Source organism: Suncus etruscus, chromosome X, assembly GCF_024139225.1.
Source record: "Suncus etruscus isolate mSunEtr1 chromosome X, mSunEtr1.pri.cur, whole genome shotgun sequence".
In the NCBI taxonomy this organism is placed as follows: Eukaryota; Metazoa; Chordata; class Mammalia; order Eulipotyphla; family Soricidae; genus Suncus; species Suncus etruscus.
In genome coordinates this window covers 127959009-127985867 of record NC_064868.1, presented here as the reverse complement: position 1 = coordinate 127985867, position 26859 = coordinate 127959009, and the positions used below count along the sequence as shown (strand labels likewise).

The window sequence follows — 26859 nt, the reverse complement described above, 5'->3', positions numbered from 1 at the left end:
GATTTCCACAGCTAGTTTCACAGTAGTGAAACTGGTACATAACACAAAATTAAACAACAGTGATGATGTGGATGTAGGGAAAGGGGAGCCCTCATTTATTCTGGTAGGAATGTCAACTGTTTCAAACTTTTTGGAAAACTATTTGAGCACCTCTAAAAGAACTAGAAAGAGAGCTCTTATATGACCCAGTTATCCTGCTCCTTGGCATCCATTCCAAAGTCCAAGAATTCTGCTCTGAATAGATATTTGTAAGCTCATGTTCATTGCAGGCACACTAGTGAAAACCTGTAAACAGTCCAAGTATCTAATGATTGGATAAAGAAACTATGGTACATATATGAAATGCATGCACACTGGAATAAAATTTGGCTTTAGAAAAGATCAAATCAAATGATTTGATGTTACCTGAATTAATCAGAGAGTATCATGCTGAGAGAAGTTACAATAAAATGAACAGATCCCTAATATATGATCTCATGTTTGGGATCTAAGGAGACATAAAATACATGACTAACACGTACACAAGGGCAGCAGAAGCTAAGAAATGGTCGTCAATGAAATGTTTATCATAGAATGGATGGGGAGAGGGAAGCGGTACTCTGATGTAAAGTGGATTTTGGAATATTTTACTCATGAGATCCTACCATTAACAATATTGCAAAACACAGTGCTAAAATTAAAGAGATCTTTTTATGAAAGATTCAAGTTGAGATATACTAGATAACCTGGTTAAAGCTTAACCAAGTATGTGTAATTCTTGTGCTTGATAAAATAAGAAGAAAGGAAATGAAAAGAGCCAGCTCTTTTATACTGATTTATGACCTGAAACAATTTCCTCACGAAAAACTTAAAATTGTATGAATGATTACACAAAAAATTGTTTTATGAGCCACACCTTACAATGATCAGAAATTATGCGTGGATTTGTGCTGAGAAGTCACTCATGGCAGTGTAATTAATGTACTTGGGGAATAAAAACAATGTTCACAGCAAGCACCTTAACCTGTATATTATCTTTCTGGTCATATTTTGTTTATAAATGGAGACTTAGAAATAAGAAATGTTGGGGCAGGCGAGTAGCGCTAGAGGTAAGGTGTCTGCCTTGCAAGCGCTAGCCAAGGAAGGACTGCGGTTCAATCCCCCAGCGTCCCATATGGTCCCCCCAGGCCAGGGACAATTTCTGAGTGCTTAGCCAGGAGTAATCCCTGAGCATCAAATGGGTGTGGCCCAAAAAACAAAAAAAAAAAAGAAAGAAATAAGAAATGTTGTTTAAAATATCAACAAAATAATTCATGTCTGAAAACAATATAGCTTTTATCTGAAATAAATTTTAAAGATACTGAAATTTTTTTTAAAGAAATAGAGAAAAGAAGATTGTGAATACATGGGTTTACAAAATGAATAACATGTCAACATTTTAAAATATAGTTAAAATCTTAGAGGAAATATAGTTATTAAAAATAAAATAATCAAAATACAAAATATTCTCAAAATATAAAAAGGATGAAGAAAGAATTTCTGAATTGATGAACACTCTAAGGTGATATATATTCAATAATGGAGTATGGGGCATGCATTAAAATGTAAAAATAAAGGATTAATTAATAAATAAAGAAATAATATATTAAATGAATTAACAGTTTAATACAAAAATATGACAAACAGATTACTTTTCATAAAATATTAAATAAATTTGAATTGAACTTTGAGATATTTTTCTAAAAAATCATGTCAAATAAGTTAAATAAAAATGTTGTATATCAGTTTTGTGTATTACATTTGTACACCTTACATATTCAGTTTGTGAATGACCTCAGTAATAGAGGATTATAACAAATTAGTTACAAAAGAAACAACTTTGGACTTTAAAGCCTACATATTTGTGAATATTATGTCTTACACTTGTTGACAAATGATGCCAACAATTCATTTATCAGTACCTTCAAAAATCTGTGGAAAAGATGTGTATGCACTATTCTATATCCAATCAAATTATCATTCAATAATAAATGTAAAAAGGGCATCTTTTGCACAGAAGGATTAGATAACTTAAGTGCACTACACACAGTAAAAACTATTAACTTCTATAATAGCAAGAATAAATGAATTCACAAGGAAGTGATATGCAGAAATATTAAGATATTGGAAAGAACCAATTGGCTTTTATACTTTATAAAATGGGCTTTTACATCTTAAAGATAATATGTTAATTTACTTCACTTTTCTATTTATTGAGTTTTATGACCTTACTCATGTTAACACTTCCTTTTAATCCTAAAATCACTGTTACTTTATACCTTTCATATTCTTCAATAATGTTTCCTATTAGATAGCCGGGAGAAATGATAGTTATAGTTTGTTTTGTGTTTTCATTTTCTATGTGTTATCTATCTCTTTTCACAAGGAAGAAGAATTTTACATTGCTTAGATATTTCTATGACATTAAACCACCTTTTCAGACTTCTGGGGAAAAGTAAACTTTCATACATTATCTGATAAGTAACTTGGCAGATAAAAAATAACTTTCTTGATTAGCTTCTTTATCAGAAACTTTCTAGCATTTATCAGAACCTTACCAATACCACACCTTCATGACCTATTTTAAGTAGAAGAAGCAAGAAATCACAAATTTTTAAGTTACATTTAGATATTCAAAGACAACTGTCAGATTGATCCAATGCCAGATCCATAACTTTTTGCTCAGAATATTTATATATTCTGGAAAATCTCTCACTTCTATAAAGGTACCAATTTTGTCTCAAACCAGTGCTTCGTCACTACTTAGGGGATATATATATATATATATATATATATATATATATATATATATATATATATATACCCTTTTAGAACAAATAAACAATAAATAAATAACAATAAAGAACCCTTTTAAAGGAATCTATGTGTATGTGCAGTTACACCAAAAACAGAAAAGAAAATTTTAAAGGGTCCACTGAACCCTTACCATCCACATATGAAAACCAACTAAAGTACCTCTGTCTGTTGAATAACGTGAATACAAGGCTTCTGCTACCCAGATCCCAATACTGCCATTGTGATTTTGAGGAATTCTATAAATCTCATGAGCATTTTGAATCAATCTATGGGAACTAGGCCTCAGTCAGATGTGGGCTGAGGGAGCCCTGCCTCAGATAAATACACTAGATGAAAACTTTGAAAATAGATGTTCTAAAAGTCCTGTGAAAAATTCTGTCTACCTATCCAATTAGAATTACTGTTATTAATGTCGATATAGTAAGACTGCTGTCTGAAGGAGTTGGCTATTCAACACCATACAGATTTATATCATAAACCTCACTGATTAATCTCCTCTGATATATCAACACCCCTCCTCATTTAGAAGCTATGTTCACATGTAATTCCAGAACTAATTCCATAGGGTATGTGCTGCCATGTGTAATGCCACTGATGATTACTGCCCTTGACAGGGAGAGGCTGTTTATGACAACAAAAAAAATCTTTGGGCCAAATTTCTTTCTCCCAATCTTCAATTGTTAAATGTCCAATGAAAATCAAAATATTAACCTATTTACTAGAGTCTAAAATATGTCTTGCTTCATCTAGAAACAGAATACAGGAGCCATTTTAGGCTGCTGAAAGACATCCTACTGTTATTTCTGTTTGGACATTCATTCTAAGGAATAGAAGATATAGGTAGTTTGGATTGAGGAAGGAGAAATCAGTTCATAGCTGGAGGTAAGTTGGTTTACCTGGGCAGCGAGGGCAGCACAGATGAGGAATATGCACAGGGGAGAGGCACTGAAGACTTGGACATTTGATTCTGCTACAAAGCACATTTCCATTCTGAAAGACAAGAAGCATAACAATAAAAATAAGGGCCGGAGCTATGGTGAGGAGTGGTAACGCATATGCCTTGTCAATGCTAGCCTACGTTAGACTACAGTTCGATCCCCCGGTGTCCCCAAGCCAGGCACGATTTCTTTTTTTTTTTTTTCAAAGTTATCACTTTTATTACAGATTTTTATAGAAAAGTGTAGGACAGATAGATAAAGCATAGGAAAGAACCAAAATGTGTAGTACAATGTGGTCATGTTTAAATCACACGTAACAATATGGCGATGACAGAATTTCTTTCAAGAAATTAGATGCAAAGCAGGTGACACTAGCTTACTATTTGCACATATGGAAGCTGGAATGGGATTTCGAGTTGCTAAAACTGACTCTCTAATTTGCTTGTGCACATAATTTAGTTTTCCATACCAGCAAAGGTGATAAGCCTGACTGGGGAAGACCTTGATCAAAGGCAGAAGCTGAGTTGGTCTCTAGGAGTCTACTTGGAATCTAATTGAAACTGGGACCACAAAAGTGGGAAAGAGAAACCAGAGACAAAAAAGACATTGAATTTGAGTATATTTGTGAGTTGAAGGTAATCCTGAGCACTGCCAGTTGGATAGACAGAGGTACAGAAACAAATTTCTGAGGATCTTGAGCAGGAATTAATGAAAACAAAGAAGATTTTGTAACATATCTTATGGGCAAGAAAGAAGTGGGCAGGAAGAACTATGGCTAGAGACAGGGAATTCTGGAGAAAAGACTACAGATATTAAAATCTCCACACGTGGCCAGTAGCATCTTGCAAGTTAGGGAGACCAGAGATGCAGATGCCTTTCCAAGTCAAGAGGGCAACAAAGAGGGCAAATGTTTGGAGATGAGTGAAGAAGAGAGACAGTGTGATTTTTTCCTAGACTCAAAATCTGGGAGAACAAGAGGATATTGTGATGGAATAAGATGTGTGATAATGGGGATGATGATAGCAAACTTTGACCTGTACTTACTACTATAACAAGAACTTTTAAAAATTATTATCCTTAAGGGATTCTCAATCACTGTGTATGGGACTCCTGACTTGCTAAGCCTTTTCGGAAAACATGGATATTCCTCAAAGAACTAGAAATTGAGCTCCCATATGGTTCAACAATACCATTCCTAGTGATATAAATTAGGAGCAAAAAAACACAACACAGAAAAGTCTTTTGTACACCTATGTTCTTTACAACACAATAGCCAGAATTTGGAAACAATTTAGAAGCTTGACAACAGATGAGTGGTCAAAGAAACTATGGTATATCTACACAATTGAATACTATGCAGCCATCAGGAAAATGTCATATATTTGCTTAGACATGGATATATATGTATATCTATATATCTATATATATGGAGAGTATTATGCTGAGTGAAATGAGTCAGAGGGAATGGGACAGACATAGTATAAACTCAGTCATTTGTGGGATGTTAGAAAAAAATAAAAAGGTGTTATAATAATAACTTCCAGAGACAATAGAAATGGTGGCCAGGAGGACCAGTCCCTGGAAGCATGCCACAAGTAGTATAGCAGCAATGTAGGTAGGGTAGAGAAGGGAACATTAAGACAATGATAGTTGGAAATGATCACTTTGGACAATAACTGGTATTGAACTAAGATAAAGTGATATGTACAGTACCCCATCGATAACAGTAGTGAAAACCATAGTGTCTAAAGGGGTAAAAGGGGGGAGAGATATAGAGAGAAAGAGCAAGAGAAAGAAGTAAAATTTCTGCTCCACTGTCAGGCAAGGGAGAGGATGGGAGGAAAACTGGAGACATTGTTGGCAGAAAATGAGAACTGTTGAAAGGTAATATATATTCTATGTCAGAAACTCAATCATGAACAACTTTATAGTCATTGTGTTTAAATGAAAGGGGAAAATATTCTCCTTGATTTAAGTTACAAAGGTTTAAGAACATGTCCAAAGTCTTACATTGAATTGTTCTTGGGAAGCATTGTCTCAAAGCAGGCAGTCTGGCCCAAGACCTAGCTCTAGTTCTGATAGTGAATCCATGCAGTCACAGGAGTAGAGCAACTTGGCCAGGCGCGATTTCTTTTTTTTTTTTTTAATATAATTTTTATTTTGATCATAGTGGCTTACATATTGTTGACAATAATATTTTAGGTACATATTTACATAAAATCAGGGGGGATTCCCATCCCCAAATTGTCCTCCCTACACCCCCGTTTCTGTCTTACCTCCCATTTCCTCTTCCCTCACCCCCAGGGCGGCTAGAATATGTGGTCCCCTCTGTCTCTAACCAACTACTTAGTAGTCTTGCATCAGTTTGGTCTTGATGCCTCCCTTATTTCCCCCTCTAAGTAGGGGCAGGGGTAGCTAGTTCAAGTTGCGTGGTTTTGCCTGAAAAAGAGAAAATAAATAAACCGGGGTAAGAGTTTAATACCCCGAAAATGGGCAGAATCCTTCTAGAGGTTCTCATCATCGATTTGGGAAATGAAGGAGAAAAAGAAGTTGAAACACTCCACCAGTACCAAAAGAAGTGTCAAATATCCAGTGAGGACTCCAGCTATAACGATAAGCACCACAAAAAAACAGATAAAAAACAAACCAAAACAAACTAAAAACAAACACAAACAAACAAAAAACACGCCGTGGTCTTGAAATAAGAAACATGGCGTAGCACATAACGAAAGAAAAGAAAGGAAGAGAAAGAAAAGAAAAAAAAAAGAATAATTGGGGCCAACAATTTCAATAATCACATCCAAACTGAGGAATCGACCAAAATAGCTAGGTAAATAAAAATAATAATAACAATAATAAATGAAGGTAAGATATATATATATATATATATATATATATATATATATATATATATATATATATATATATATATATATATATACACATAACCAAGGTTTTGTGTTTTTTGTATTTTTTTTTCCCTCCTGCCCTGGCACAGTAAATATTGGGGTCATTCGAAAAGGAATTCACTTGCCCTATAAGATATGGGGTTTCTCCGTCCTTGGAGTATACTGTCATGGAATCAGCTCTAGTCTTTGCTCAGGATCATTACTCTCCAGGTTGTGGTTTTTTTTTTTTTTGGTGTGTGGAAGGCTTCTGCTCTGTCCAGTGTGATACCGTCAGAGCTCTGTGTTTAGCAGTCCCAGTATCTGTACATATCCTGAGGTGGGACTTATGGTGAAGTCAGTCTTTGTGAATCTAGAGGTTCTGTTACCTCAGTGCCATTTTAATCCATCTTCTGTGGTTGGTGATCTTGGTCTTTGCGCTGAACCTAGGAAGGCATCTAGGATAGCGTCTTTCTTTGTTCTTCCAGAAGCCCCTTTCCGTTACAATTGTCTCTGCCGGACCTTTGGGACTGGGGATCATGCTTATTGTGCAGGTTTTAGTTCAAACCCTAGACTAGGGCTTTTTTATTGGTCCCAAGATGTATACAGTCTGGTCGTGGTTCTAGTATCCAGTCATCTGTAAATCACGATCTTGGCTTTTGGACCTACCAAAGGGTGCCGCGTCTTCTGGTTTTGTCTTGTCGTTAGCTGGTGAGGTAGGCTAAACTGCTCTAAGGTCAAGTTGTTCACATTTTCCTCATTGTCGAGATATCATGTTAGAGCTGGCCCTTGTTGTTGACCCTGCAGTAATAAGGCTGTCCCAGATGGAGATTGTTTCTTACAGCTGTTGTGAGGAGCTGTGCCGTTTCTATGTCTGGGATCCAGGGTTCAAGGCTGGTTGAATGGTATCTAATCACCTGAGGTCTAAGTTGATTCCACTTGACATATTTTCAAGGTAGGAGATAACCCTGTATTGTAAACAACTATGAGTTCCTATCTCTAGTAGATAAGAGCTCTTTTTTTTTTAAATATGTAAGATTTCCCCTTTATTTAGTGTGCCTTTGCAGGGGGAAGTGGTGCTCCATTATATGTCGGAGTATTTGGGGTGGACAGAGTGGGTAACAGAGATAGGTCACATACCCAAAGACGATTAAAAAAAAAAAAAAAAGGAAATAAAAGTGTATGTGCCCACAAATGTATATGTAAGGCAAACATTTAAATAAATAAGTTAATTAAAAAAATAAAAAAAATAAAATGAGTTAGCAAAGTTTTTAAAGGACCAACGTGGTGCAAAAGACTACTTTGCATTTGGGAGAGAACAGGTAAAGAGTTGGTGTATTACAGGTCTTATGCCTATGTTGGAAGTACAGTTTTCCCATTGTCTTTTGGATTTTTCTTGTGGTGTGTGGGTTCCCAGGCATCTTCCAATCACACCCCCTGCCCCCCTTCAGATTGGTAAAAATTTGCAGCTGGGAGGTCTTGGAAGAGTTCTTGCATTGGGGATACTATTGGACCTAAGTCCGGTTTCAAGAAACAGTCCATGTTAGGGGGAGTTGGTAGGGAGGGTCTCGCAGCATGTGTCCACAGGGGAGTTGGCTGTCTTTTCTTGCAGGAGACGATGTGTGGGTTCGGTTGGGTGTCCCCTCGCCTGGGTGCTGGGTACTGGTTCATTGGGTAGGAGGTCGATCTTGATGCCTAAAAGATTAAGGACTGAGGGTGGAGAGTTTTAATATGGTGGGAGATCTGGATGGGATTGAGGGGTGAAGGGATAGTTGGATTTCCGGGGGGGAGAAAGGGGAAGGTATATGGGAGGGGTATGAAGGAAGAGAAAAGAGAAAATACCGTAGAAAGGGAGAAGAGAAAGGGAAAAAAGTAAAGAGAAGAGTAGAAGAGAAAAAGAAAAGAGAAGAGAAAAAAAATAGAGAGAAGAAAGGAGAGAATAGCAAGGGAATGCTGGTTTGGTTGAATGTGTTCGATGACTAGAGCCTGTAGTTTAGGTCTGTACATCGCAGGTACTGCTTTGGTGGTCTGACTGGTCACGTGCTTTGATTCCTAAAAGAAGGTTTAACCTAGAGATAAAGTGTATGTTAAAGAGTTTTCTCGTGGCCGTCTCATAGTGCAAGCAAGGTATGGTATCTCGTGTGGTATCCCGAATTGCCATCTTAGTTTGTCCGCCCTTTGTATCTAAGGGCGCCTGTGGAAAGAAAAGCTGAGAGGTTATTTTTAAAATATAGTAAGGTAAAGGGATTAAAACGTAGTGTTATGGTATGTTGCCATTGCATTACGTGATTTCCCGCGGTGTTCTATACTTGTGTTCCTGTTTACGATCTCTAAGGGATTATTGTGGGCCTTTGTTGTAGGAGTCTGGTTACATACCTGTTCTCTCCATGTTGCTGTTTCTGTTGTTGCTGTTTTCCTTGTGGTATAATGTGCAGTCAAGAGTTTGCATTGTTCCTTTTTCATGTATTTTGGACACTGCTCCCACGTATATGTTGACTATTACAGTGATCGGAGTTTCTACCCTGTTAAACCCTGTTATATGATTGTTAGGTATTAGTTGTGTATAAAATATATGTTCTAGGTGTTTCAGAATAGTGCTACCATTCTGTGTTTATCTTTTGTCTTCTGGCTTACTTCGTTTAACATAACATGATCTAGGTCCATCCACGTTGCTGCAAAGTCTGTGATCGTATCATTTCTAACTGCCATGTAATATTCCATTGTGTATATGTACCACATCTTAATGATCCATTCATCCGTTGTTGGACACCTAGGTTGGTTCCAAGATTTGGCTATTATACTGAGTGCTGCGATAAATAGTGGGGTGCATACGTATTTTGGAATGAATGTCCTTCCATCTTGTGGGTATATGCCTAGGAGGGCAATTGCTGGGTCAAATGGCAGCTCAATTCTGAGTTCTTTGAGCACTCTCCAGACTTTCCTCCATAGGTGTTGGACTAGGGGACAATCCCACCAGCAGTGGATGAGAGTTCCTTTCATACCGCATCCCCGCCAACAAAGGTTGTTTCCATTATTTTTGATGTGGGCCATCCTCACTGGTGTAAGGTGGTATCTCATTGTTGTCTTGATTTGGATCTCCCTGATGATGAGTGAAGGTGAGCATGTTTTCATGTGTTTGTTGGCCATCCTTCTGTCTTCCTCAGAGAAGTGTCTATTCATTTCGTCTCCCCATTTTTTTTATAGCTTTGTTTGGTTTTGGGGGGCTCAGCTTTCTGAGTGCTTTGTATGTTCTAGATATCAGCCCTTTATCTGATATGTCGAGTGAAAAGATTTTTTCCCATTCTGTTAGCTGTCTTCTTGTGTTAAGCAGGGTTTCTTTTGCCATGCAGAAGCTTTTTGTTTGATGTAGTCCCATTTGTTTATATTTGATGCTAACGTTCTTGCCATTGGTGCTCCATTCTCAAAGACCTTTTTGATATATAGGTCTTTGAGTGTTCTGCCTATTTTATTCTCAATAAACTTTATGGATTCGGGTCTGATTTCAAGGTCTTTGATCCACTTTGAGTTGATTTTTGTATAAGGAGTAAGGTATGGGTTGATTTTCACTTTCGTACATGTGGTTTTCCAGTTGTACCAACACCATTTGTTGAATAGGCTTTCTTTGTTCCATTTCAGATTCTTGCCTCTTTTATCAAATATTAGTTGGCTATATACCTGGGGGTTTATGTCTGGGAATTCTGTTCTGACCCACTGGTCTGATGTCCTGTCTCTGTTCCAGTACCATGCTGTTTTGATTACTATGGCTTTATAGTATAGTTTCAAGTTAGGTAAGGAGATGCCTCCCAGCTTCTTGTTTTTCAGTATTTTTTTGGCTATCCTGGGTCTTTTGTGGTTCCAGATGAATTTTGTGAATGCTTGTTCTAATTCTTTAAAGAATTGTGTCTGGATTTGGATAGGGATTGCATTAAATCTATATAGGAGTTTGGGTAGGATAGTCATTTTGATTATGTTAATTCTACCTATCCATGAGCATGGGATGTTCTTCCATTTCTTTAGATCATCTTCAATTTCTTTCTGGAGTGTTTTGAAGTTTCCCTGGTATAGGTCTTTCACTTCTCTTGTAAGGTTGATTCCTAGATACTTGATATTTTTTGATACTATCTTAAATGGAATTGTATTTTTAATCTCTCTCTCCTCAACTTCATTGTTTGTATATAGAAACGCTACTGTCTTTTGTGTATTGACTTTGTAACCAGCCACTTTGCTGTATTGGTTAATTGTTTCTAGGAGTTTTACTGTGGACTCTTTAGGGTTTTCGATGTATATCATCATATCGTCGGCAAAGAGAGATAGCTTGTGTTCCTCTTTCCCAATTTGAATTCCTTTGATTTCCTTCTCTTGTCGGATTGCTATTGCTAGGACTTCTAAGGTTATATTGAATAAGAGTGGAGAGAGTGGACAGCCTTGCCTAGTTCCTGATCTTAGTGGGAATGCTTCTAGTTTCTCACCATTGAGTATAATGTTGGCTGTAGGCTTTTCATAGATAGCTGTAACTATCTTGAGGAAGGTTCCTTCTAACCCTATTTTGCTGAGTGTCTTTAACATGAAAGGATGTTGGATTTTGTCAAATGCCTTCTCTGCATCGATTGATATGATCATGTGGTTTTTGTCTTTCATGTTGTTGATGTGGTGTATAATGTTGATTGATTTGCGTATGTTGAACCAACCTTGCATTCCTGGGATGAATCCCACTTGATCGTGATGTATGATCTTTTTGATGAAGTGCTGGATTCGGTTTGCTAATATTTTATTGAGTATCTTTGCATCTATGTTCATTAGTGAGATTGGTCTGTAGTTTTCTTTTTTGGTAGTGTCTTTGCCTTCTTTGGGAATGAGTGTGATATTAGCCTCATAAAAGGAGTTGGGGAGGATTCCTGTTTTTTCTATGGTTTGGAAGAGCCTATGGAAAAGTGGTAGTAAGTCTTCTTGAAATGTTTGATAGAATTCACCTGTAAATCCATCTGGGCCTGGGCTTTTGTTCTTAGGGAGTTTTTTAATTACATCTTCAATTTCCTCTGAGGTGATTGGTCTGTTTAGGATTTCTAGATCTTCCTTTTCCAGTCTTGGAAGAGGGTGTTTTTCCAAGAATCTATCGATTTCTACTGGGTTCTCTAGCCTAGTTGAGTATAGTTGTTCATAATATGATCTCATGATATGTTGTATTTCTTGGGGTTCTGTTGTAATCTCTCCCCTTTCATTTGTGATCCTACTGATTTGGGTGTTTTCTCTCTTTTTTTTGGTGAGTTTTGCCAGTGGTTTGTCTATCTTGTTTATTTTTTCGAAAAACCAACTCCTGGTCTCATTGATTTTTTATATTGTTTTCTTGGTTTCTATGTTGTTTATTTCTGCTCTGGTTTTTATTATTTCTTGCCTTCTGGATGTGGTTGGACTTCTCTGTTGCTGATGTTCCAATTCTTTGAGGTGATCTTTTAAACTGTTGGTTTTGTTATTTTCCTGATTCTTGATATAGGCCTGTATTGCTATGAGTTTCCCCCTAATTACTGCTTTTGCTGTGTCCCATAAATTTTGACATGTTGTCTCTTCATTGTCATTTGTCTCAAGGAATCTTTTTATTTCTTCCTTGAGTTGTTCTTTGATCCAGCTGTTGTTGAGCAGCATGTTGTTTAATCTCCAGGTATTAGTTTTTCTCCATTGCTTCTTCTTGACCTCAATTTTGAGCTCTGTGGCATAGTGATCTGAGAGGGTACTTCTAATGATCCTTACCTTTGTGGTCTTATATAGGTTGGCTTTGTATCCTAATATATGGTCTATTCTGGAGAAGGTTCCATGTGGGCTTGAGAAGAATGTGTATTCTGCTTTCTGGGGGTGGAGGGCTCTATATAAGTCTATTAGCCCTAAATCTTCTAATTTTTCATTCAGAGCTCTTATTTCTTTGCTATTTTTCTGTTTGGTGGATCTGTCCAGTGGTGATAGTGGAGTATTGAGGTCCCCTGCTATTATCACATTTCCCTTCATGTGTTTCTCCAGGTTTGCCAGTAGTTGCCTCACATATTTTGCTGGCTCTACATTAGGTGCATAGATATTGACCAGGGTTAGTGTTTCTTGATCTAATGTTCCCCTGATCAGTAAGTAGTGACCCTCTTTGTCTCTGATCACTTTCTTGAGGTTGAATGCAATTTGGTCTGATATAAGAATTGCTGTCCCTGCTCTTTTTTGTTTTCCATTGGCCTGAATAATTACTTTCCATCCTTTTATTCTAAGCCTGTGCTTATCCTGCATCTGTAGGTGTGTTTCTTGCAGACAGCAGAAGTCCGGTTTATTTTTCCTAATCCAGTTCTCTACTATGTGTCTTTTAATTGGAGAGTTTAGTCCGTTAACATTTAGGGAGATTATTGAGAGAGAGGATTGTTGTGTAGTTGTGTTGTGTAGGGTGGTTTTTGTTACAATCGGGGGTTTGGATTGTGTAATTCGTCTTTGAGTAAGTCGTTTAGGATCGTTTTTGTTTGCACAAATAGTTCAAATTCGTTCTTGTTTGAGAATGTTTTTAGTCTATCCTCCCATATGAATGTAAGTTTTGCTGGGTATTGGACCCTAGGTTGGAAATTTCTTTCATTCAGTCGTTTAAATATGTCATTCCATTGTCTTCTTGCTTGAATTATTTCAAATGGGAGATCTGGTTTGATTCTTATGTCCCTACCTTGGTACTTGAGGTTTCTTTTCTTTTTTTTTTTTTTTTTTTTTTGGTTTTTGGGCCACACCCGTTTGACGCTCAGGGGTTACTCCTGGCTATGTGCTCAGAAATCACCCCTGGCTTGGGAGGACCATATGGGACACCGGGGGATCGAACCGAGGTCCATCCGCTTGCAAGGCAGACACCTAACCTGTAGCGCCACCTTCCCGGCCCTTCTTTTCTTCCTTATTGCTTTAAGGAGTTCTTCTTTCTCTTTGTTTTTTGCCAATTTGATTACCATGTGTCTTGGTGTTTGTTTATTGGGGTCTATCTTATTGGGAACTCTTTTTATTTCCTGTATTGGCATTGCAGTATCCTTCCAGAGGGTGGGGAAGTTCTCCGCTATTATCTCTCTGACTACTTGTTCTTCCCCTTTCCCTACTTCCTCCCCTTCTGGTATACCCACAATTCTTAGGTTGTTTCTTTTGTCCTTGTTCATTAGATACTGGACCTTTCCTTCCAGTGCTTTGCCTTTTATTTCTTTGTTGGTTTCTTGATCATTTTTTGTTTGCAGTTTTCCTTCGAGTTCTTCAATGTGTTTCTCCAATTCTGTGTTTCTGCTTGTAAGGCTTGTTACTTTGTCTGTTAATTCCTTCACTTCTTTTTGTATGGAATCTCTCATGTTCTTTAACATTTCTTCTTTAATTTGGCTGATTTGTTCATCCATAGATTTCTTATACTCGATAGCTAGGGTTTCTCTCATTCCTTTTATTAATTCTTGCATTTCCTTCCTCATAGCTGCTTTTAGGTCTTCATCGCGTGTATCTGTGCGTTTTGGTGGACTTGGAAGCTTGCAAGAGTTTGTCACCATATCTCCAGATATTAGTGATCTCCTTGATTTACGCATACTTCTTTGTATTTAATGGTGTGTTTTAGAGTGCTGTGCTTCTAATTTTCACCTGTTTTGATCCCCTGTGGTGTGGGAGTTGGTTCCCTCCCTGAGGGTGGTTCTAGAGGGACTTTTGGGTGAACTCGCTGAGGTTTTGATCCTCCTGTACTCTTTATGTGGCCTGGTTAGTTGTTTTCCCCTTTTGTTGGCAGCTAGTACTGGCCCTTTCCTGACCACAGTGGTGGGGGGCACTGTTTCTCCTCTCCTTTTTCTCCTCTCCTCTACTACTTGGAAGTCAGTCTTCCTCTTAATTTCTGTCAGCAGGTGTAGTTCTGCTTCTGGCCACACTGGTTGCGGGCGCTGTTGAGCCTGACTCTCTGTTCCCTCCCTTATCTGGGGGTCAATGAAGCTCTGCTCCTCCGAGTTACCGCGGAAGAAATTCCCCCAGTCAAGCCCTCCCGGTAGCTGCTCTCAGCCCTAGGGGGGGTCTCCGGTCCACTCTGGGGCTCGGGGCTAGGTTGCTCTAGGTTACCTAAAGGTCCAGGGGGCAGGCCCAAGCTCACCTAGTCTATTCGTCCCACCTGTCCCAGCTGGGCAGGTGACTCCGGCCCACTAGGTACTAGGGAATGTCCTCCCCAGTCTACGCTCGGGTCAGGTGGGATGAACTCTGGGGCCTGGAAGTTGAGGCAACGGGTGGTGTGGTCTCTGTGCCAACCAGCTGGCCTCTGCAGTCTATGGGGGGGGGGGTCGCGCGCAGGGTGGCTGGCGGCTGCGGGTCGTCCACCTGTGAGCGCCCTAGGAGAGTGCACTCACCCTGGATGCCTGGGGTCCCTTCTCCCCGGTTGGCGCGGCTGGCCTCTGCAGTCTATGGGGGGGGGTCGCACGCAGGGTGGCTGGCGGCTGCGGGTCGTCCACATGTGAGCGCCCTAAAAGAGTGCACTCACCATGGACGCCGGGGGTCCCTACTCCCCGTTGGCGCGGCTGGCCTCTGCAGTCTATGGGGGGGGGTCGCACGCAGGGTGGCTGGCGGCTGCGGGTCGTCCACGTGTGAGCGCCCTAAAAGAGTGCACTCACCATGGACGCCGGGGGTCCCTACTCCCCGTTGGCGCGGCTGGCCTCTGCAGTCTATGGGGGGGGGTCGCGCGCAGGGTGGCTGGCGGCTGCGGGTCGTCCACGTGTGAGCGCCCTAAAAGAGTGCACTCACCATGGACGCCGGGGGTCCCTACTCCCCGTTGGCGCGGCTGGCCTCTGCAGTCTCTGGGGGGGGGTCGCGCGCAGGGTGGCTGGCGGCTGCGGGTCGTCCACGTGTGAGCGCCCTAAAAGAGTGCACTCACCATGGACGCCGGGGGTCCCTACTCCCCGTTGGCGCGGCTGGCCTCTGCAGTCTATGGGGGGGGGGTCGCGCAGGCGCGATTTCTAAGGGCATAACCAGGAGTAACTCTCAAGCATCACTGAATAAATAAATAAATAAATAAATAAATAAATAAATAAATAAATAAATAAATAAATAAATAAATAAAAATATTTTTAAGGTCATGGGGACTACACTTCTTTGGGAATCATGCAGGAACTCGGCCAGATAGTGTATACCACATTACAGAGAAGCTGAATGAAATTAGCATTATCGTCCCTTTTCTCATCACTAGCACCTAATTTGGGCTGGTTGTTAGCATGGGGGCATAGTTTTTTAAGTGGAAGTTCACTACTGCTACATTTTATAGTCTCCCCCAATTAGACAGAGGTTTATTCTGATCTACTTCTGTGACATAGCTATCATTCTCCAGATTAAGCTGCAGAGCCTAGTTTGACCCCATTATCATTTATTCAAAGTCCTGGAATGGAAGGGATAAGTTATGGGTCCACTGAGTTGCTACCACACCAGACAAAAATGTATCTAAGCATATGGATCTGGATTGGTCCAATAAATACACTGTGTGACCCCCATTTAACTCAATATTTGTTTTTTTGTTTTTTGTTTGTTTTTTTAGGTCACACCTAGCAGTGCTCAGGGGTTACTCCTGGCTCTATGCTCAGAAATCGCTCCTGGCAGGCTCGGGGGACCATATGGGATGCCGGAATTTGAACCACCATCCTTCTGCATGCAAGGCAAATGCCTTGCCTCCAGCTATCTCTCTGGCCCCCTCACCCAATATATTTTAAGTAAAGGCTAAAGTTTGGGATTTTAGCTAGAACACCATTTGATTTACTATTACAAACAGGAGTTCTAGCTCTGACAACTTTCAATCAAAACGATTTTAATTAATATTGTTATCCATATTTCATTCAAAACAAGAGTTTCTTCTTTCTGTTATTGTGGGAAAAAGTGATGATGAAGATGATGGAAAAAGAGAAGCTGAGTCTAAGATATGGCTCATTGGGTTGAAAAGCATATATTGTATGCAGACCAATCATGTTCAAGTTCAGCACTTTAAATCAACTCTGAACCCTCCCAGGAATGATATGTGAGTACTAAGTAGGGAATGACTCTATGGGGTGAGCCCCCCTAAATAAATAAAGAAAAATTTCCTCACACTTTAGCAGTTGGCATTATTATCATAGTAGCATTTCACTGTTCTGCAGAAAGCAAAGTCTCAGATTCCAATGCTTGGCATCCAATGTGTTGGACAGTATATGACATAACCATGTCACAAAAGACAGATAATCTGTCCCCTTGTGATTGAATAGCTCTCTTAAGTACTTAAAGGGAAGTTGATTATAAACAAATATGAAATACATGTATTTTATCATGGACTTGCTAGAATAAAATTCTGGAGTGCTGCATTTTGAACCACGATAGGACTTTATATGTCACAGTCCTCCTTGGTATCAGTGGTATCATCTTGAAATGAAATCACCAAAGCACTTCATATGCCATTCTTCTTCGCTGAAATCTATATTGATCTCCATAGTCCTGTACACTAAATATCTTTTCTAGAGTTAATAACTTAGTAAAAGATCAAAATGTAAAGTTGATAATGAAACGACAGTAGTTAACATTTCTTGAATGTTGACTCTTGTCACTGTTTGAAGTTAATTAAATGGATTAGTAAATTAAACTCTTACTACAACCCTTCAAAATATACAATACTTTAACCTTATTTTAAAGAATCTAAAATGATCTAGAGATGTCAAGTAACTCATCTAAGTTAACATGGCCCAGGAAATTAGTGTGTTTTTATTCCATAGCTCTAAAAAGGTCATAGCTTGTAATTGCTTGAAGGTTAGACTTATGCATACTTAAAATTGTAGAAGGCCAACAGCCAGAAGTATTACAGTGTGTTACAGTGTGTTACTTTCTTTATAAATAGGAGGTTACTTCAGTTCAATCCACGGGATCTAATATAGTACCCTGAGCATCATCAGGAGTGATCAGGAGTAATCCCTGAGCACAGCTATGTCTAAGCATGGCTGGGTGTAGATCAAAAAAACAAAAAAAATCTAAAAGTTCAATTTCCAATTCAATTATAAAAATAACCAGGATTTCCTGTGGGATATTTGGGCTCACGAGATTTATTTATTTTTGTTCTAAAGAAACAAATAGTTGCAGTTCTCCAGGACATTTCAAGTAATATTGGGAAAGTCATTATATCTGCAATTTAAATTCTTAATACCTGTTCAAGGACTCCCTTTCCAACTGCACCAGTATAGTAACATTCTACTTGGGGTCATGTATTTCCCATACAACATAGATCAAGTATGGGGACATATTTGGTCATCACAACTGGGGTTAGTGCTACTAAAGCATGTAGCGGAAAGGGAGAAGGAATGATGGCAAACAACCTACACTGCTCAGAATAATGCCTCACCCTCTAACAAAGGATGCTCTGTGCCAAAACATCACCTATATAGAAGTCAAGAAATAATGCTATTGCGGCACTACTTAAAAGAGTTAAAAATATGAGAGATAACAAAGAGTTTATCAATGGATTACTGGATAAAACAGATGACTTACAGTCATATAATTGAATAATATTCAGCTTTGCCATTCACAACAAAATAAAAAGAAATCTAGGGAATAATTTGAAGTAGAAGAAATCAGAAGGAATAAGATAAGTATTAGATTACTTCACTTCTGTGTGTAATATAAAGATATAAAATTGATTAACAAACAAAATATAAAGGCACACTACTAAAAATTTAATATTAAGGGTAATCTGGGATAAAGAGATATATGAAAAGGGGTGTAAAATATTGAGAAAAATATTTTCACAAGGTAGCTGGAGAGATAGTGCGGTAGGGAAGGCCTTGAGCACGGTTGATTAGGATTAAATTCTGGCTCTTCACATGGACCCTGAGCACAGAGACAGGAATCATCCCTGAGCACCTTTGGATGGGCACCTCTTCCCCAAAAAAAGAAACACACAGGCTTTTTGTCCAAAAAAAAAAGAATAAAGGGAAAATAAACTCTGGCCTAGTGTAGAATATTATAATTTATTTAAAAGACAGATTATAGGTAAGTCAGGACACTGTCTAGTGTACAGATGGCATTAAACTACCCCAAACACACTTGAAAATGATGATTCTGGAAACAAATCAAAGCTAAGACAAGTCTAATTCTCACGACCTAGATCAAATTTCAGAATATCAATTCTAATTTAGCTATTAGTTGAGGTGATACTAAAGAAAATATGAATGTCTAGCTATTAAGTATTAAACATGGCTTTCCAAACTTATATTAAATTATAATTAAGATATATATATATATACTGATAGCCCCACCCTATTCCTACCATCAATCTATTCTGTCTTCTATCACCAAGTCTAATATAACTCACCAAGGAGATAACTATGTGACCAAAGAAAACAATCACAGATACCACAAAAATAAAACTTAAAAGCAAAAGAGGTAAGAGAGAACATGGTAATTTTTCTTTCAATATGTTTACTCTCTTCTTCTAGGCCTTTTTCCACCCATCTTCTCCTAGAAGGACTCCTTCTTGTTGAGGTCCCAAGTGGAAAATCATATAACTGAGAGACTGTACCTCTGAACAGATGCAGTTCACACAGTAAACCAATCCGTAAGGTTCCAGAAAAGGATGCCATCTCTCACCCACTCTGTACTTCTTGTCTTGGAACACACAGTATGTCTCTGAATCTGTGAGCAAAAGATATTCAAATATTCCTCTTAAAATACATATTAAATAATAAAAATCTAAAGATAATCATGGGTTACATCAACTTTATATCAATCAAAGTAAGAGGCATAGGGAATAGTTAGAGAATCCTAGCTATGGACTATGTTGTTTACATGCTTTGCATATTTGATTCTATAATTACCCACTAATGTAAGTACTGCTATAAGTCCCGTTAAGCAAATGAGGAAAACAATAAGTTATATAACTATAGGTACCTGAGATAGAACTCAACCTCAAGTTTATCTCATAATGAAATCAAAATCTTGACTACTACATTGTTATTATGGTAAGAATGTAAGGGAACACATAATGTGTCATTAGGAAAGGTTGTAGTCATTATGTTGGACACATGCTAATGAATGAATTGTTGATCAGAACATTCTCTTTCTGCTCATAATGTTAGAATGACTATCTAAACACATGACATTAGATTCATGGTAGAAATGGCTTTTCCCACATATGCTAACATCATTCAATTATTAAATGAATATTTGAGCACTATATTAAGTGTTAGGCTGGGATAATGGTAAGTAAAATATACTCAGTTATTACTCTCATTCAATTTACAAATTTCTTAGAATAAACTATTTCCAAACAACTCAAAAATAATGTCTTCTTTCTCTTTCATGGGATAGATATTCTGGTTACAAGATATTATGTTATATCATATCTAAGCACATCAGTTGTTTCTTGCCAGATTTTCCTTGATTTATTTCTCTACCAGTGTTAAATATCCTGAAAAGTGGAGAACAGCTGATGTTGGCGGGAATGTGGTGAAAGGGGAACCTTTATTCAGTATTGGAGGAAAGTTTTACTGGTTTATTTTCTTTTGGATCCTTCCTATAATGCTGTTTCTGAATTAGCTGGCAGACAGAACCCCATAGAGACGAAGGGACCCCGTAGAGCAATTGTTCCAGGGATTCTCCTTGAGGTGGAAGCTTCTTGAGACACTGTTCCAAAGATGAGGAAGGACAGTACAAATGTGGGAGCCCCCCAATCTGTGGTAACCTGAGGCTTGACTTCTGGCTTTCTATTCTCCCTCACAGAGAGCTCAGACTTAAGGAGATAACACTCATTTTATCACCCAACTGTGTGATATCCTGAGATGTATCCTCAACCACAATGTTTATGCTTATCTTCTCCCTGATGTCTCCCTCCCCCTGACTATACTTCCACTTTGTCCTGCACCCCAAATGCATCGCAGTTCCTCTTGTTCTATATAAGCTATATTGGAATGAAATAGTTTCTCTGCTCATCAGTTCCTTCCTTCCTGCTTATCAGTTGGGGTGGAGCGAGTCCTTAGTCCTGAAGTCACTAGGAGGATGGAAGTTGACCCTCAACAAGGTCTCTACGGAGAACAATGTGAAGATATTTCAAAAAATTAAGAATAGAAATTTCATAGACTAGAACATAAAAAATTCTGCTTCTTTGCCTCTATGCTCCACACAAAAACAGAAGCATATAAAGATATTAGGTGTTTGTAAAGATATTAAATTTGTATCATAGAACTAAGGTTACAAAAGCATGTTGGGAAGGATACTAGACGGGAAAAGACTAGAAGTAACACATAACAGTGCTGGATAATCTTGGGCATGGTGGTAGTGATGGTACAGTACCTTTGTTCTCCAAAACCATAAACATCAATACTGTTTTTACCACTTTGAATACATAACAATTAAAAAACTATACTGAAATAAATGCCTAAGTCACTGATGCTACAAAGATCATCTAGAATTTTTACAACTGCCCTCAAGATAAGTTCCAATGGAATTTTCAAATCTTTAATCCCTACTTCTAAAGAATAATAAAGTAGAGTCAGAAAATCTGGGTTTGAATCCTATCTAGCTGAGGTTGTATGCTAATGGCATTTTATTTTATTTATCACAGGCCATTTCCTGAGATGCTCTGGTATTAACTCCTGGTGCTATGCTCAGGAATCACTACTGGCTGTCTCAAGGGAAGCCAGTGGTTTAGCCCAGATGAGCCTCATGGGAAGCAAATGCCCTAACCACTTTACTACCACTATGACTCCTATTAAATAAATCTTTTTTTTTTGGGCCACATCCGGCGGTGCTCAGGGGTTACTCCTGGCTGTCTGCTCAGAAATAGTTCCTGGCAGGCATGGGGGACCATATGGGACACCGGGATTGGAACCAACCACCTTTGGTCCTGGATCGGCTGCTTGCAAGGCAAACACCGCTGTGCTATCTCTCCGGGCCCTTATTAAATAAATCTTATTTAAACTCTGTCTACCAGTTTTCAACTTCTGTGAAATATACATTATACTATTTCTCAAGCAGATGTCTCAGGATTAAAGTTCTTCATAAATTATGTAGTGTTATAAAATGCAATGTTCTTTATTTTTAATTAGAAATGTAATACATTTCTATGTATAAAACAGATAAGCATAGTCAAACACACTAAAAGAACAAAATAAAACCAGGATTGTAGTTCAGTAGTTCTTGCCTTCCTTATATGAGGCCTTGGGGTCGATCCCCAGCATTGCTAACAACAACAAAGAACAAATATAAATATAAAAATACATGAGGGGTGGACCATTATGGTGGATCTCAGATTGGTGAACAATATTGATGGATAAAGATGGTGGACATTTTATTGGTGACCAATAAATATGAGGTAGACCTCATATTGGTGGGTAAATATGACAGAATGGACCAGAAAATAAGGCCCAGGGTTCACTCTCTGGCATCACAATTTGGTCCACTGAGCCATCCAGGAGCCCTCTCAAAACACAGCATAAGGCATACGTCCATAATTTTACAACTGCCCTCAAGTTCCAATGAAATTTTCAAATCTTTAATTCCTACTTCTACAGAATAAGGTATGTCTTGAGGATCACCGCTGTGGCCTAACAACAAAATAAAATAAAAAGTATCATAAAATATTCCTCACATATTTAGGTAACAATATTATAATCAATTTTTACCAATTTATATCCAACATTACACAAAATACTAAGATTAAAATGAATAATTATAAGCAAGTAGGATTTACTATAGAAATTCAGAATATATTAATATTAGGGTCAGCTTATATAATTCACGATATCAATAAATTAGAGCATAAAAACCACATAATGATTTCCATAGAGGCAGAAAAGAAAGATTAGAAAAAATTCTATACCCATTCATAACTGCAATGCTCAGCAAACTAGAAGTGGACCTTTTTCCATCTGACAAATGAAATATCAAATAATAGACCATTAACATCAACCTTAATGTAAAAACACGGAAGATTACTAAGTCAGGTAGATCTAGTACCAAATAAAGAAGCAAAAGGTATACAGTCTTTTGAAGTGTAAGAAAAGATGAGAGAGGAAGGACCAACACCCCAAAGGACCACTGGTGAAAAAGAGGGAGACTAGCACACCAGAGTGCTCATTGAGAGGCAAGCAGTTCCCCACTCACAATAAGGAAGAGGTGGGACCAGCACACCCCTAGAAGAGTGCAGTTGTGCTGTTCTGCTAGATGGCCGTGCATTTTTTCTAGTTGAGGCCAACACAACAAATAATAAAACATCATCAAACTGCAAAACTCACAATAGGGAAAAAAAAGAACCCCGCCATTCTTAGATAATGATCATTCTGAAAACCCAGTTATTACTGGCTACTAATATAGCATCTCTTTAGGGGACTTTAGAGAAGAATTGGAGGATGTTCAAAGAATTAAAAGAAAACATGGAAAAAATGGAATGACAAATAAAAGGAAAATGATGAACAAACCAAACCAATAATAAGCAGATGGAAGGAGTAATAAAATTTATAGCAGAAATTAATGAACAGGAAGCAAAAAAAATAGAAAATATCAATAAAAGCATAGTTAGTTCTTGAAAAAATAAACAAGATTGATAAATCATTAGGAAAACTCACAGAGAGAAACTTAATAAACCAAATAAGATATTAAAGGGAGATCACTACAGATATTTTAAAAATTTAAAGGATAATAACAGGTTACTTTGAGAATCTTTATGCCACAATACAAGAGAACCTGGAAGAAATGGATAAGTAGTTAGACTCCTATAACCTCCCAAGTTTGAACCAAGATGATTTGGAATATATATTATATTATATATAACATATATATAAACATATATATAACATATATATAAACACTTCCCAAAACAAAAGTCTAGGACCAGATGAATTAACTGGTGAAATCTTTCAAAACCTTAAAAAGGACCTACTAAAAAAGAAATACTCCCAAATAGTTTCTATGAGATTACCATCACCCTGATACCAAAAAGCTGAAAGAGACACCACAAAAAAGAATTATAGGCCACCATCTATGATGAACACAGACACAAAGATCCTCAACAAATACTATCAAAGGGAATTCAATATCTCATCAAAAATGTCATACATCATGACCATGTAGTGCTTATTACACAAATATAAGAATGGGTTTGGAATACACAAATCAATCAATTCAATACAACATATCAGGGATGGAAAGATAGCATGGAGGTAGGGCATTTGACTAGCATGCAAAAGGACTGTGGTTCTAATCCCGGCATCTCATATGGTCTCCTGAGCCTGCCAGGAGTGAGATTTCTGAGCGTAGAGCCAGGAGTAACCCCTGAGTGTTGACGTGTGTGACCCAAAAACAAATAAACAAATAAATAAATACAACATATCAATCAAAACAAGAATAAAAATCATATGATCATATCAAAATATACACAGAAAGCATTTGACAAGATGCAACACATGTACATGATAAAAAAAACTTTCAGCAAGTTAGAATTTGTAGGAATTTTCTCAACTGTGCTGGAACTCAGATGCCAGCACCTATCTCTGACTGTCTCCTGTGCTGTGCTGCATTCTTGGCCTGATTTCATCCAGTGTGTGGCTCCATTTACAGACAGCTAGCCTTCCCTGGAGCCTTTCCTGGAGACTTCCCTGTAGGTGAGTAGATACACCCAGAAATGGAGAAGCTGCTGAACTCTGCTGAAACTCAGATGCCAGCACCTGTCTCTGTCTCCTGGGCTGTGCTGCATTCTTGGCCTGATTTCATTCTATGTGTGGCTTCATCAGCGCAGGGATAGTCTTCCCTGGAGGTAAGTTGATACGCCCAGAGAGGGAGGAGCCAGAGGAGCACATCATTTAGCCATTGAATACAACCACAACACGTAGAAAAACCCACAATACAAGTGTGACAATGGGAAAACAACACAGGCCAGCGCCAGACATAGAAAATGAAGACGGCAACTCAGATGACCAGAACATGGCCAACCATGTCAGTCTTTCAGAAAAGGAGTTTAGAGTCAAAATATGGAAGATGTTCAAAGAACTCAAAGAAAGTATAGAAGAGAACACTAATAAGAATCACGAGAATATGAAGATAGAAATCAGAAAATTCCAAACTGAAATTTCAGGTCACATAACAGGTCTTAAAAACTCAGTAAATTAATTGAAGAAAAACATGGATGAGCTTTCCCACGGGTTAACAGCAGCTGAGGATAGATTTAGTACACTGGAAGATGAGATGAATAACAATACTATACAGCAAAAAAGATTGGAAAAAAGCCTTAAAGCAAATGATCAAACAATGGAAAAATTATTCAAAGAATAGGAACAGATGAAAATAGAAGTCTATGATAAGCTCAACAGAAACAACTTAAGAATCATTGGAGTCCCAGAGACCCAGGAAGAAAATCTCCAGGAAGAATCAATGGTCAAGAACATCATTAAAGAGTTAAAGAATACATGCGATCAAATCCTGCATACTCAAAGAATACTAAAAGAGACCCCAGAAAAAACACCCCGAGACACATCCTAGTCACAATGACGAATCCCACAGATAGAGAAAGAATTCTGAAAGAAGCAAGATTGAAAAGAGAAAATACATTCAAGGGAACATCTTTGAGATTTACTGCAGACCTGTCAGCAGAAACACTCAAGACTAGAAAGCAGTGGTGGGACATAGTGACAAAACTCAATGAAATAAATGCTTCACCTAGAATACTGCACCCAGCGAAACTCACTTTCAGGTTTTAAGGAACAATGCATGGTTTCACAGACAAACAACAGCTCAGAAACTTCACAGACTCAAAACCAGTCTTAAAAGAAAAACTGAAAGACCTAATTTAAGACAAGACTGACCAACAGACACACCAAACTTTGATATAAAGATGGCATTAAATCCCAGGAAAATTCTTTCTCTCATGTCAATGGACTAAATGCACCAGTTAAGAGATACAGAGTGGCTAAATGGATCAAAAACCTCAATCCAACCTTCTGCTGCCTACAAGAAACACACCTGAATACTCAGAACAAACATAGACTCAAAATAAAAGGCCGGAGGAAAATCATCCAAGCAAACAACACCCATAAAAAAGATAGAGGGCCATACTAATATCAGGTGATGCAAAGTTCATACTCAGGAAAGTTGTAAGTGACAAAGATGGACATTTTGTATTAATCCAGGGATATGTACAGCAGGAAGAAATCACTCTCCTAAACATATATGCACCGAATGAGGGGCCAGAAAAATATTTCATAAAATTGTTGACAAATCTTAAAAATAATATCAATAACAACACAATAATTCTGGGAGACCTCAACACGGCATTGTCAACACTTTATAGGTCAACCAGACTAAAACCAAACAAGAATATACTAGACCTGAGAAGAGAAATGAAAGAAAGAGGCCTAGTAGATATATATAGGACACTCCACCCCCATAAACCTGGATACACATTCTTCTCTAATGTACATGGGTCATTCACCAGGATAGACTACATGCTAGCACATAAAACATAACTCCATAATATGAAGATGATAGATATTTTGCAGGCTACCTTTGCTGACCACAAGGCCCTGAAATTATATGTGAACTACAAAGGGAAACAGAAGAAAACCTTTAATACCTGGAAGTTAAACAGTCCAATACTGAATTACCAGTGGGTCAGAGATGAAATCAAAACTTTCCTGGAAACAAATGATAATAAAGACACAAACTATCAGAACTTATGGTACACAGCAAAAGCAGTACTAAGAGGAAAATTTATAACTTTGCAAGCACAGGTCAGGAAAGAAGAAGGGGCATACCTGAACAGCTTAATGATACTAGCTCATAGAATTAGAAAGTGCTCAATAAAAGCAACCAAAAGAGGAAGACAGAGGAAATAACAAATCAATTAAGTGGAAACCCATAAAACAATCCGAAAGATCAACGAAAGCAGAGGTAGGTTCTTTGAAAAAATAAACAAGATTGATAGAACACTGGCAAAACTAACAAAATAGAGAGAGAGAAACTTGATAATTCGTATTAGGAATGAAAAAGGAGAGATCACTACTGATATGGCAGAGATTCAAAGGGTAATCAGAAACTACTTTGAGAAACTCTATGCCACTAAAAATGAGAACCTGGAAGAAATGGATAAATTCCTGGACTCTTATAATCTTCCAATGTTGAATGAAGAGGATGTAGCATATCTAAACACTCCCATCACTATTGAGAAAATTAAGACAGTAATCAAATGTCTGCCGAAAAACAAAAGCCCA

General features: G+C 38.1%; 1 protein-coding gene across 5 annotated transcripts in view; it reads right to left on the bottom strand.

Moving 5' to 3' along the window:
* The window catches only part of CHRDL1 (chordin like 1), a 174195-nt gene that overhangs the window by 113977 nt on the left and 33359 nt on the right, over positions 1-26859 (bottom strand). For all 5 annotated transcript variants that reach the window (XM_049767595.1, XM_049767598.1, XM_049767596.1 and 2 more), the window contains exons 2-3: positions 19182-19294; positions 3732-3825 (exon numbers count right to left, since the gene is read on the bottom strand). In XM_049767595.1, the coding sequence (XP_049623552.1) occupies positions 3732-3825; positions 19182-19294 (207 nt within the window). The remainder of the gene's footprint in view (positions 1-3731; positions 3826-19181; positions 19295-26859) is intronic.